This window comes from Chiloscyllium plagiosum, chromosome 7, assembly GCF_004010195.1.
Source record: "Chiloscyllium plagiosum isolate BGI_BamShark_2017 chromosome 7, ASM401019v2, whole genome shotgun sequence".
NCBI lineage: Eukaryota > Metazoa > Chordata > Chondrichthyes > Orectolobiformes > Hemiscylliidae > Chiloscyllium > Chiloscyllium plagiosum.
The window spans coordinates 9,710,423-9,724,523 of NC_057716.1; the positions used below are offsets into that span (position 1 = coordinate 9,710,423).

Here is a 14,101-nt window from a genome sequence, read left to right on the forward strand (position 1 = left end):
TGGGGGAAAAAAAAAAATACTGTTGTTGTAGATCACTCAGTTACGTTATATTTGACAGCTTGGTATCAGGAGATACCCTTTTCTAAAAACATTTTTGGCACAAAATAAAATGAGTTCAACTGCCAAAGTGGTAGAGAACAGCAACCAAACATCCGTGCACACTAACAATGGCTGAATTGTGGCACAATATCATTGAAACACAATCAGTTCCAAACACTAATTACAGCAAATGATCATCCAAGGAAGATCCAGAAAACAAACTGTACTGTAGGACCTATAAGTGATGGTCCTGGGCTAATTGCTTCCATCCATCTTTTCACTAAGCAGATGACAACAGTTCACCAAGGGATGACTTCCCAATAGACGAATAAGCTGATAAGCTTCACAAACACAGCTGGTGACTAACTACAGAAATTCAACTACGCAAACAAAATCTACTTAAAATTATCAGAGGAAAAAATTGATAATCCACCTTGTAATTATATACAACTGCTGCAGTTAAAATAAAAAAATTCTTCTAATGTCTGTAAGTGGAGGAAAATTATGCATTGTTAATAGACTAGTTTCACTCAGTATACACTGAAGTTGAAAATCAAATGGGGCTTACTGGTAGCCCCATTTCCAAGCATTTTACCAAGAGCTAGGTTTTCAGTTTGTAAATGGGGTACACAGATAATAGGATGTATAAATAAATATTTTATATGCTTGCTATAGCTTTCAAAAGCTAAGCTACTGCTGTATTTTCTCAGTAGCTTTCAGCTTTGCTGTCTTTTAGTCATGGTGGCTTGTGTCAACTTTGGACCTTTAGTCTGCAGTCATGACTAGAACGTGTCATTTGTAGAAAGATCTGTCATTGATGACAGCACTTTTCACTATCACACCAAAGGAAAGTCAAAAGATTGCTTACCAATTATTGCACTCTGTACTTTCCTAACACCTGTTAAAGCATCACACTTTAGAAAATTAAAAGATTACTAGCTTACACTTCACAAAGCAGGATTTCACGTTTACCCCAAAACCTACAAATCAATTGGCATTGACTGGGATGAGGAGCAAATGTTGCACCAATGAGTTCTTAACCAACAATAGAAACATTCAAATGTACTCATCCTAAACCCTAAAATCTTCCACTTTATAAAGTCTCAATTCCTTTTATATTGTCATAAACGTTAAATATGTAACAAATTACACCAATATCCATTTATGTTGCCTTCTGGCATAGTAAAACATTCCGAGGCACTAAAGATGATAACAAAACAAAACAGTGAGTTTTGAGATAAGGTGGTAGTGCTTAGACAGGTGACAAGTATGTGATAAATGATGTTGGTTTTAGTGCGGGGGTGGGGAGCGGTGGAGGAATGACAAGTTCATAAAATGGAGAGCGCGCATGGATTGGGATATACATGTAGAGCAAGCAGACTTTCAGGCACTGATTGCTGAAGTCAGCCAATAGCGATGGCATGAAGGAAAGATACAGGCTGACAGGAGTGGAATTGGAGTTCATGGTAAATTGGAGAAGGAGGTTATAAAGATAGAGTGTAAAGACATGGAGGGTTTCGCAGACTAGGGTGAAAGGTGTTAAAATGGAAGCTTTCAGGGACTGCGAGTCACTGTACATTGGCAAGCACAGGGATAATGAGTGGTGCAAGTCAGGATACTGCTTTGGATAAGTTTATGGAATTGGGAAAGACTAGAAAATGATTAGGAGAACATTCAATTAGTTGAGACTAAAAGACAACAAAAGCACAGGTGAGATTTAAGTAGCACGTAGGTTGAGGAAGGGGCAGAAACAGGAAATGTTGGAATTAGAACTAGCTGATCAATGGTAAGTTAGAGTCCCTAATAGAACAATTTCAAATTACTGAAAACTGGAAAGCATTTTGCAGCTTTGTCAAGACAGTATACACTAACTTCTGAATTGCCTACGTTAGATGTCAGTTCAGAAGGCCTCTGCAGTTGAGTTGAATGTATGCATTTGAAAAAAAAGGACTCAATGAATGAACTTGTGTTGCTTTTTCTGAAACCAATGAACTCGTAGACAATTATGCAACTGAAATTTCAGCGTGCAACCTGAAATCTATTGATTTCTGAAAGCATGCAAATGTAACGTAACGTGACCAACAAAATATGACTTGCTTCATTCACCAAAATCCAATTGCTCCATTACATTAAATGAGAGGTTTGTGAAGTTCTGACCATGCGCAATTTCATTTCTTGTCATTATCATTTCTTCCCACTACATAAGACATTTTACATTCTGCTGATTTGCAAAGCAATAGATGGAGTACAGCACACTTCAGGGAGATTACAAGTGATATGTAGATAGTGAGCTGCAGAGGCCAAAGGAAACTCCAAACAAAAGGGGAAAATAAAACAAAATCAGAAAATTACAAAATGCTATTCTTAGATTGGAGAAAAGAACAACAATTCTTCCTACTTTAGAAAACTTAAATGGAACATGAAGATACGAACATTGGATTACTTGAGCTGCACAGCATGAAAAATGAGTTTGTTGATAATAACTTTAACAGTGGTTTATTTCCATAATTAACATTTTATTATTGCCATTTTCTTACATTATTTTAGTTTCCACATATAAAATTTGCTCTGTTGAGGAAGTTGCCATTAGAACATGCTAATTATATCATGCCTGGTTTAAAAAGACAATTTTTATCTCCCAACCTAGGCTATGCCTCCAGCCGTATCAATAAAGTACTGAATCAAAGATAGCCATCACCCAAACCACAACAGTGCTTATCTGAAAGTTACAAGTTCAGCAGAATTTTTCTTCTCCTGCTTAAATATTGACACAGTTCCAAGCCAATAACCTTAACTCTCACTAAGATTAAGGATCTTAAAATTGATATCAAGTACATTCTCATTGTTCATAGAAAGTTCTCTTTGTGCATCCCTAATGCCTCTAAGTGTGGTGGGATTATGCTGGTAAATAAACTGGAAGAGGCGAGCCCAGATGTGGCTGAGATATGAATGATGGCACTGAACAGTTTATAGAGTAACAATCAACAACTGGACATACAAACAGTAGTGCAAACACAAAAGGTCAGGGCAGCTCTGGAGGGTGTAAAGTGCATTAAGTGATTCTTTTGAGTACTGTTAAACTCATGCACTGTGGAACCTAAAGGCTTCAAATAGAATTGGGATACATGGAAACAAAACAAAACAAACATTCTTCTCATACTAGCATAAAAGTATGGCCACTCATCACATTACTCGACAAACTGTTCAATGCCATCATTCATATCTCAGCCACATCTGGGCTCGCCTCTTCCAGCCTATTTACCAGCACAACCCTACCACACTACAGGCATTAGGGATGCAAAAGGAGAAGTTTCTACGAACAATGAGAATGTATTTGGTATCAATTTCAAGAGCATTTAGCCAGCTCCTGCCATCGTAAATGGAGGTGGCATTGCATAACAAAGTGAACCGTAGCAGCTCTTGCTGCATTGAGTTTGAACCTGGCACTGTTACACCAAAGGATCACACTGAAGCCACACATGGCAGATCAGCAGACATTGCTCCAAGTGAATTCCCCAGCTGGAGTGATTGGAGGGCTGGGACAGTCTGACTTGACACATCGAGACTATAACAGCACACCTTCAGAAAACTGACCTTTAGTTAAATACTATCCAAATGCATCTAAGTAGATAAAGAAACATGCTTTAATAAATGATTTTATAGACTAGAAATCAGTTAAAGCCTAAACCTCATCGTGCATTTTTTTTAAAAAAAAGCCTTCAGCAAACATTTGAAGACCTCATTACTGTACCCAATAAACATTATAGTATTATGACAACCAAATAAAGCCTTAAATCGGTTTGGGTTGATCAGCAGCACCTGATCACCCAGACTGAACAAAAAGCCTGCTGAATTTGAACCAAGCACTCTTTTAGCAATGCACCTAGAGCTTCTAATTTGGTATATTTTTGTTAAAGAATAGCAACTTTATTTACAATGGTAGAAGCTGGCTAAGTAATCTTGAAATTGATCAAGTGTGCATTTTGTGTGTAAAAATCCTTCATTCTACATCCTTAATGTAAGAACTGTAATAGGCTTACGCTGGTAAATAGGATCCAGAGCACAAGCAAAGACATGGAACATCAGGAACGACATACTGAGGAGATTATGCAATATAGTGCAGTGGATAGGCATATTGTTATGCTGATGAGAGAGATATTTGTTTAAAATACAAAATTGCTTTGCTTATTAGATTTGGAAATCAAGGTTAGCTTTCTATTTTCATTAGAACCATTAAAGTGGATTGCCATATGAAGAAACAAAACCATGCTCTTCAGCTTACTACCTCTGGTCCAGTTTGATAATCACCTCATGTGCAAGCACTCCATAGTGAATGGAAGTGAAATTGAGTTGTTGGGGAATGAAAAAATTAAAAGAAAAACAAAATGCAGTCTTAATGCACAAACAGCATTCTGAATAACAAATTTCAACACAATTTATGAAGAGAACACTGGTGCATTAAGAAAGATAGCATTGTTTCCAGTGGTACAAATTGCTTCAACAGCAGATTTTTTTTTGAAGAATGCCATTTCATTCCAACAAGCATCTGCTGAGAAACTTGGGGTGACAGTATTATGTATTGCTTAGATATGTTTCAGCAGAGAAGTGAACAGGCAAGATACAGTTCTCACCCAGATTACGTTGGGAAAAATTAAAAATGCTGGCATTGCTGTTATTTTCTGCAATTGCACAAAGGCATACATTTTCTCTGTTCAAGCTTCACTTAAATTAAAAATAGACTCAAGGAACAAATGTTCTCGGTGAAAGTCACTATTCATAACCAATAAAAAAGGGTTATAATTGCATTGATTTTCTGCAAAGGAACTTTGCTATTACGTCAGTTTTAGGATCCTTATTTAGACAAAGTCATTGATCATATTCGCCTGGACTCTCTTTTCTTGCTCTCCACACTCAGTCACATTCCCATCACCTCAAGCTGCCCTCATGCCACTTTTTATTCCCTGAAAGAGCAGTCAGGCCACCTGTTCATATTTCTCCTTGTGCTACTGCCACTGGCCATTGGGAATATACAGAAGTCATCATCAGCAATACTTAATGGTACAGCTGAGATCAAAAATTCCAATAGGAATTGAATCCACACTCCCATTCTACCATACAGTTCCAATAACTATCATGCTTAGTTAAACTTCTCCATGTGGCAGCAATATTACACAAACAATATCATCCAAATGGAGTTATTGTCGTGATATCTCTATCTCTGAGCCAGAAGACCTACGTTCAAGTCCCACCTAGAGAGATGTGTCCTAACATCTCAATTAGAAAATGAAAAAAAAAACTGCCAAATAAAGCAGTTTCATCTGCTGCAATTCCTCCATCAACTGGCACAAGTTAAAAACAAAGAGCAATTGCTCTTGACTTAAAACAATCACATTTAATATTTTGGGTTAAAATAAAACAGAGGGAAATCCAGTTAGTTTATGCTATACTTATGACAAGACCAAGTAAAGAAGAAAACAGTACAGTTGCAGAACATTTTTACTTGGACAGCATTTGCAAGCCTTAGCATAACTAAACAAAGATATTAGAAAGAAAAACTAATGTTACTTCACAAAATGTATTTCTCATATTTTAGCCATGACTACATTTCATGAAGAACTTCACTGGCTGTCAACTTGGAATATCCTTTGGTAATGAAAGGCACCAGTTAAATACAAGTCTTTCATCTTTTCACTAATGACCGTGACTGATCCACTGTGGTAAGCTTCACCACAATAAAAGGAAACAAAAACATACATAGGAAGCTATTCAAAGCCAGAGACAAATCGCAATGACTAATATTTAGAGCTGCTATCAGATAGTCAAGTTTCAGTTATGGTTCTTGATCAGTGTCTAATATAAATAAATAAATATTAGTAAACCATCTGATTCAAATATATTTAGGGTCTCCAGGGTTAACAATATAAAATGAAGGCAGGCGAAATTGGACTTCTGCAGCCAATTCATCTCAGCAAGCCAGTAAAGAGTTAATATCAAACACTCCTGGGGCTGCCATTTGAACAGGCATGACTTGAAGGGTCCTGGCTTTGTGCCAACCTCTCCTCTCAACACCCAAAATATCAAGGGGGGGGGGTCACATGATTGTTACAAGAGTCTACAATTTCCCAAGGAGCCAAAAATGAAAGGACGCAAAGGCAAACAACAGATCACATCTTCATTTTCCACTGAATCTATTTATATAGAATTAGTCATCGAAACAGGTCATAGGATTGAGATAGTGGATCCCAGAGAAATCTGCAGTCACTGAGTGTTAGTCAACTGAAATCTAAAAAGAAAGACAAGTTAAAAGTTTCTAACATTGATAGATGTCAGAATTGAGAGACAGGAACTGGTAGTTTAATATTGGTACCTTTTTTAAAGAAAGCTAAATGAAAGCCATGTTCCCTTCCTCAAATTATACTTAATTTATACACCATGAATTTTCATTTTCTGCTTTGGAATTAGGTGGCACAAAGATTTTTCGATGTATTACTATTTTAAATCTACTCCCAGGAACATGACAATTACTGTTAGCATACACTGCTGAATACTCATCCAACATGGAGGTATGAACATTCAAAATACCACTTTTCATGAAAAGACCTAAGCAGTTCAAATGAGTCCCTGTATATTAATATATTTGTAAGGTTTCAGTGAAAAGCATTTAGAAGTGATCAAATCAGAAATGCAAACTTTTAGAAAGCTCCACTATCCTATAATCACAATTTGACCAAAAGATTCTAAATTGCAGTGCAAATCTGAACCACGATTACATCCAGCTCACTGAAAAATATGCATCTCAACAGGATCAACACAGCAGGGGTAGAGATATAACAGATGTAAACATTTAATTAAAAAACTAAAAATAATAGTTATTGATCTTAAAAAGTTACATACTGTAATTTCAAATACTGCAATCTGCCTGGGCTTAAGTTAGATCCTTAAGTTAGATATCAATACACTTTCCCAGAATATTTAGAACCAATATTGGTGAAATCCTAGCAGGAATTCTACAAAAGGGCTAAATCCAAAACATTTCTAGGTAACAAGGAATAGGTTATTACAGCACAGCACATGCATTAGGATAGCTACCACATGAAACGAAATTACCGACACCTTCGCTACACTAAGAAAATACTTACAGTTAACCGACTGGAAGTCTGGTACAAACTGTTCATCTTCTTCGGGAACTTGGGCTGCGGGGGAAAAAAAATAATTGGTATCTCAAGGTCAAGCATTTCTACATGAACATTTCATAACTAAAAAACATAAATATGCGATGACAGCTTGAGATGATTAGAAACACGCTCTGCTTACCTTCTGCTAGCCACGTTTCTTGTAGCAAGCTCAAATCTTGAAAAAGTTCTGAAAAAGTCAAACAGATCACCAGTAAGGAAGAAGCAGGTCGTTACGGCGGAATCAGAAAAGTGACTACTGCCTGCACACCTAGACCTTCAACGGCAGTTACTTACCTTCCGAATCATGAGCAAGATCGGTCTCCACAAATTTCCTTTTTCTGTCGTTCACTTGTCGGCCGCGAAGCTCTTCCACGTGTGTTTTCTGAGAAAACCAATTAAAATCCACGTAGGAAAGTGAGTAATTGAATAATACATAAAAATAATGGACTGAAACGTACACATCTCCAAAAGCACAAATCCGTGCAACTTTCTTAATGTTTAAGAATTAATCCCGATTGTAGGATTTTTCTTCAAAACAAAGAAAAGGTGAATATTTCTTTTGCTCACCGGTACATTGTGCATAAAAGGAACTTGCTGGTCGTAAAATCCGTCCATTTTGTAGCTCGTGTTCTCTTAAAAGTCCTGCTACAAACCATTAACATGGACTCGCAGAACGCAATTGAGTGGCGTATTTTTTTTCCGTAGTTGTTTTGTTTCCTTTTGCTCTGCAGCTCCTCCTGGGAGAGACGAGAGAAAATTATGAATGGGAGAAGCTCGCTGGCTGGCTGGCTGGCTGGCCACAGGTAGGAGCGTAACGGGATCCGAGCGCCCCATTCACAAAAAACACACAGCTGAGCCCCAGCCACCCACCGCCTCCCACACAACCAACAACTCGCTTCTTCAGCAGCCTTTGAACTCAGGGCGCCCTGAGTACACCTCAGTGAAAAAAAAAACCCTTCGCTTATCTGCACAAAAATCACATCGACAGGCAGCACCTCACTGCTCCAGTTACATTAAGACGTGCTGAAGAAAATGGCGAACATTTGCAACACAAGGCTCTGGTTAGCATCTATGCTTAGTTTTTTTTTAAGATGCAACACTTAGTTTCCCCCCCCCCCCTTTTTCAGTTTTCCCTGTTTTTAAAAAATATATATACAAGTCTTAATCAAGATATCATTGCTGCTTACCTATGAAATTATTTGTATTATGTTAGTGAATGATTTTTCTTTTTTGAAAAATGCACTTTGTACAAATTAAAGAAACACCAGGCACTTGCACTCCCGGATCGCCGCTCACAAAAAAGTTGAATGGGGTTTTTTTTCGCTCAGTTGAAGTGAACGCGACTTCTTTCCCCCCCAGAGGCAACTCGGGCTCGCGCACCCAACCCCACCACCGCTGCCGATTGGTCAACGGAACCGCCAATCATTCTGCGAACCCACCCGTTGGTCCTCGTTGAAAAGGCTGGCCCGCCAATGGGCAAACGGAATTGAAGAGTCCATGGCTCCGATTGGGCAGACCCCGAATGTGTTTGTTCGACATTCACAAAATAGGTCGGTGTTCGCCAATCAGGAGGCGGGGCGCGCCCCTGATTGATAACTGGCCTGATGACGAATTTCATTCACGAAAATCTGGTCAGGGCTGAGTAACTGCGCCATTGAAGGACTAGAGATCATAATAGAGGCTCACGGTGCAGCTTGGACACTTGCAAGGTCACAAACAGCACTTAAAAGACCGCATGCATAAACAACCCAAAAGCACTGCCCAAGCCCGACCCCGTTGCACTGTGGCATTAATCAACACATCTACTTTCTCAAGTAGCCAAGATGTGCGAGTGACACGTTTTAAAATGCGCAGCTGGGATCTGACACTGGGCTCAGGAAACATTCAATGCATTTTGCCTTGCTGGGATGCCAGCATAAATAAATCATTTATTTAAAATTGAAAGTAAGCAGATGGACATATATGAAATGCTACAGCTTTCTGGCTTCCGTAGGCTATCCGTAAAGTATCCTTGTGATTTTTAAATAAGATGAGGTATTTATTTTTTTCGATCTAGTGATTTAATAGAAGTATTTTCATTAAATATGAAACAGGAATATCTACGTCTCGTACATGTACATCACAAATAAGCCAATTGAAAGTACTGCGATATTCTTGCCACTAAGTTTGCATTTTTTTTCGGAACTGAGGAAGGGAGGGGTTTTGATTTCATACGGATCAGTCAAGTCTCGGGCTGTATCCAGGCGCACGTACATGTAGCTGATGTGAAAGGGATTTGGGAGGAACGAAGCAACAACACTAGAAACAGCAAAATCCTCAGAAACACTCCATCGTATTATCATCGACGCAAGGGAAGAGAATTCTCAAATTTTATATGTTTAATTCTCCGCCCTAAAATGCAATCTTTTCATCTTCACTCCCCCTTCCCATTTCATTGTCACTATGGTCCCTTGTGGAAGGATCATCAGCCACAAAAAAGTAGACACCTACTCGCCCTAATCTGCCCGCTCTCTGGCTGTGTCTGATATGTTGTACCTCAGTGAGTAAAATTGTGTCGTTCTCAATACAATTCAATACCAAATTAGTGAGATAATCCCATTGTAAACCTGTTGTGTGGCTCCTGTGCAGAACACGGTGGTTTGATGCTGTTTTAATTCCACTGTAACAGCTGGATCCTATAGTGTAATAAACAAAGGGGAGGGGGTGTCCAGGGAACATTGGCAATTACCTCAGACCTGAAACAAAAACAAAATACTGGTGACAAACTGCAGATCAGGCCACATCTGCGGGGAGAACATCAGGTACGGCCCTTCATAGACTTATCGTCTCAACTTGTTTGCTTTCACCACCGCCCCCACCCCCAAGATGTCGATGATCTGCTGAATGTTCCCAATTTTCTGTCTTTGACAGTTATCAAACGTGGGGAAGAAAATGCATTTACCTAAAGTGATAGAACAACGCAGAGTGTTTTATAACTAACGCAGAATTTTGTTTTTGAAGTTTGTAAATGTAGGAAAAATGATAGGGCATTTCTCACAGGCAAGTACCATTCGCGACAATTGGATTAGGATCATTTTATTCATTTGAGCAATCCTGATTGAGTGATAAATGTTGCCTAAGACAACAGGGTCAATTCTCTTCTTTATTAAGTCTCTATCTATGGCAGTCCCAGGTATAAAAGATTATTCTTCCTTGTGGATGGCTGGGTGAAAGTAAGATGACAGTGGCTTTCTAAATAGCAACTGTGGGCAGGTAGAGGTGGGGGTAGATTGCTGAATCCAGCAGCTGCTCTTTCTCTCCTCACACACAGTCACTGCTATTATTGAATGGAACAATCTTGACACAAATTGTTGGTGATACCTCACCATTTGTGCTTGTGTCAGTATTAAAAGTGCAGACATCCATGGAGATATCAAGATTGTTTTTGAACTGTTTCTTTAGTCTCCTGTGTAGGTTGGCTCCTTGGTGTAGATCAGAGTAGAGCACCTGATATGGGCAGTTTTGAGATGGCTATTCTGATGTCTGATTTATCTAAGCTTACGTGGGACCATCACTGCCTCCATATTTGAATTAGCCGTGTCTTGGAAGAACTCATGTTTTTCTTTTGTTCTCCCACTTGATTTGGAAGATTAGTTAAGATGAATTGATGCTGTTGTTGTAGGGCCTTGATATGCCATCCATATGTTGTCCAAACTTCAAAAAACACAGGGGAAGAGTAGAAAGAACTGCTGCCTGAGAAACTTTGAGTTTAGGATTAGATCTGGTATCGCGACCATAAACTTGACATGCAAGTTGGATTCAGCAGTGTACCATTTCACCAATGTTAGCATTTTGAGATTGGGTGCTTCCAGGCTATGAGAAATAAGGAGCATTTTCTAACACTTCACCATAGCTCTCAATCTCGATTGCATTTTATACCTTTGATTTTGGGTTGGGAGAGGACTTTGGTCTTCCTTGTGTTCAGGGCAAGCAGGCTGTGCTCCATCTGTCAATCATCTGCTGTGGTCTTTCTTTAGAATGAGACTGCGCATCATCAGCATATTGTAGTTCCATTGCAGGAATTGTTGTTGTCTTGGCTGTGGCCTTCATCTGGTTGAGGTTAAAGTGTGCACATCAGCTAAATTATGTCTATGCCTAGGCATGCCTGTTAGTAGTAAGTTGCCACATTGCTGCAAGAAAAATTGAGAATAGTAGTGATGGAATGAAGCAAGCATGTTTAACAGCTGTCTTTACAGGGAAGGGGTCTCTGCATAGTGCTGTCATGTTGGAGACTAATGATGTTTGTGAACTTAGCCAGCCACCCACATCTTTCAAAGAATATATGAAGCAATTCATGATTCAGAGGCTTTTGTGAAATTGAGAAACAATGTACTGAAGAGTTATCTGCCCTTTGAACGTTTTCTGAAGTTGGCGAGCTATGAAGATCACAATGGTTGTTTCTCTGGTGGGTATGGAACAGTGCTGGGACTTTGGAAGGATTTCCTCTGCAATTGGCGAGAGGTTATTAAGAGGTTAATAGCAAATCTGTGCTGCTGTAGTTGTTACAGCTTCAAATAGTGCCATGCAACCTGAGAAGGTCACTGAGTGTTCAGCTTAATATCACATCTGAAAGACAGCCTCTCCAATGATGCAGCAAGCCTTAGGTGCTGCATTGAAACATCAAGCCAGAACATGAGCTCAGATCTCTGGGCTGTTACTTGAATCCATAACTTTCCAACCCAGGAGTGCGACAACTGAACGAAGACTCACAAACAGAGGATACATCCTAAATTAGAGTTGACTAGAAATTCTGTCACACATTTGATAGTATAAAGTCACTCAGACATTTTGACAATAGTTTGTAAATTATCCCCAAACCTCCCTACCACCACTGCCTCAGGTAAGTAGGATGGACACCAATAATAATGTAATGTTAATGAGAAAGACGATACTTTGATCTCTTTGTGTATCTTCAGGTAACAAGGGGTATCATTGTGATGGCTTGGACTTAATCAATTGTAAAAACTGACACTTGTGAAGACATCCCCTTTACCCTCCCAGGCTCCACTGAAAAGTGAGGTTAACTCCTTTGCTTCAAAGGTATCAGCAACAAATGTGAGAAGAATCCTCCAGAGGCACTCGCTGCTGATCCCATTGTTTTAGGAGAGATCCAGATGAGCCCAGTGCGGAGATGCCATGAAAATTGTGGAAGTGCTTCTGATTAACTGACAAGCTAGTCTGCACCCATGGACGTGATTCCAAGATCATATGTTGCCTCCCTTCTGGCAGGGTCCAACATGCCACTGAGTGGTGGCAGTCAGAGGATGTGGTCCACATGGGTACCAACAATGCTGGTACAGAGAGGAATATTTTTCTCAAGGCAGAAGTTAGGAAGCTGATAATGACACTGAGGGCTGATTTTTACAAAGGGATACCAATGGATGGGTAAAAATGGATCCTGAGTTTCAGTTAACAGCAGCGGTTCCTCTCAGCAATTTTACCATAGGCAACCTCCCAATTTGTTATCTGTGGACCTGTCGTGGCAGGCTCCTGATGGATGGTAGCTCTAATTCCTCAGCAGTACCACCAGGAGCATGGGTCACTGCTGATGCATTCAGGAGACCTGCAGGCTCCAAGATGTAATCTTAAATAAATACAAGTTAGTAGGAAATCATGATGTCATGGTCGGTTGTCATCGGTCTTGCTCTCCTTTGATCAGTGAACCCTTGCCCAGCAGATTATGGCGAGGTAGCCCACTTCATGGGATTGTAAAATGGCCCCTTGTTAGACATTTAATATTGTAAATCTGCCATCAGTTCTGCAGTCAGTATAACACCCCAAAGGCACCCTGGAATATTAGCAGACCCAACACTTCTCACCTTACCTCATGGTATCATTAAAATCTTGGCCTTTGAGGCATGGTCACAAAGACAATAATTCCCAGATTACTCCCTGTGACCTGCAATAGGGAATATAGATATATAGAGTAGAACAAACGATGTGCCGGAGCAGACATACTGGAGGGGACAAAAATAGAAATTGCTGGAAAAGCTCAGCAGGTCTGATAGCATCTGTGCAGAGAAATCAGAGTTAACGTTTCAGGTATCTAAGAATATTGAGTACCCTGTCCTGACCTTTTGTGGATTCCAAGGTTGTGGAATTGCCACAGCATCACTTTCCCTTGTGGCCATCTACATCTGAGGCTCACCACTGTTCAGGAATGGTCACATGACCCAAAACATTATCTCTGATTTCTCTGCACAGATACTGCCAGACTTGCTGGGCGTTTCCAGCAATTTATGTTTTTGTTTCTGATTTCTTTTTGATTTTTATTTGGCATTGGAGGGGCTTCAGTTTGCTGGACATTGCAAACAGTTCTAGGGGAGGGGAGGGTGTGGGCGAGACTTCAAAAGGCTCAATGCAACATATCTCAGTAGAACTGGAGCCAATGTCCTCCTGTTAGGGTGTTTTGCTCATGATGCTGGAAGTGGTCTGAATCACTTGACAACAGACTGGAACGAGGATGTAACATTAGGTCCACAAAGGATTTGGAGAGACAGATAGTAACTAGAGTAAAAGAAAATCAGATATTTAAATGGGTGTAAATTTGGTTCACTGTGGATGTTTGTAAAAATACAAGGAGTGTGGCAAATAATGTTGGTGAGCTGCAGGTGTAGATTGCCACAAGGGGAAGTGATTTTGTGACAATGACATGGTCCTGACTCCACAAAAGATCAAGACTGGGTACTCAATATTCTTAGAGACAAAATGATCTGGAAAGATGGGGAAGAAAAGGAAGGAAAATGGATTACTACTTCATTAAGAAAAGCATCGCCCATGTTGGAGTGAATGAATGTCACAGAGGGGTCAAGGAATGAATCAATTTAGTTAGGACTATGAACCAATTC

The 14,101-nt window shown here is 39.7% G+C and overlaps 1 protein-coding gene across 1 annotated transcript in view; it reads right to left on the reverse strand.

The window, feature by feature from the left end:
• LOC122551297 (ETS translocation variant 5-like) overlaps positions 1-8,563 on the reverse strand; it is a 28,547-nt gene extending 19,984 nt beyond the window's left edge. The window contains exons 1-5 of the mRNA XM_043692996.1: positions 8,402-8,563; positions 7,782-7,951; positions 7,509-7,596; positions 7,354-7,401; positions 7,179-7,232 (exon numbers count right to left, since the gene is read on the reverse strand). Of these exons, the coding sequence (XP_043548931.1) occupies positions 7,179-7,232; positions 7,354-7,401; positions 7,509-7,596; positions 7,782-7,829 (238 nt within the window). The 5' untranslated portion in view covers positions 7,830-7,951; positions 8,402-8,563. The remainder of the gene's footprint in view (positions 1-7,178; positions 7,233-7,353; positions 7,402-7,508; positions 7,597-7,781; positions 7,952-8,401) is intronic.
• Between the last annotated feature and the right edge of the window lie 5,538 nt (positions 8,564-14,101).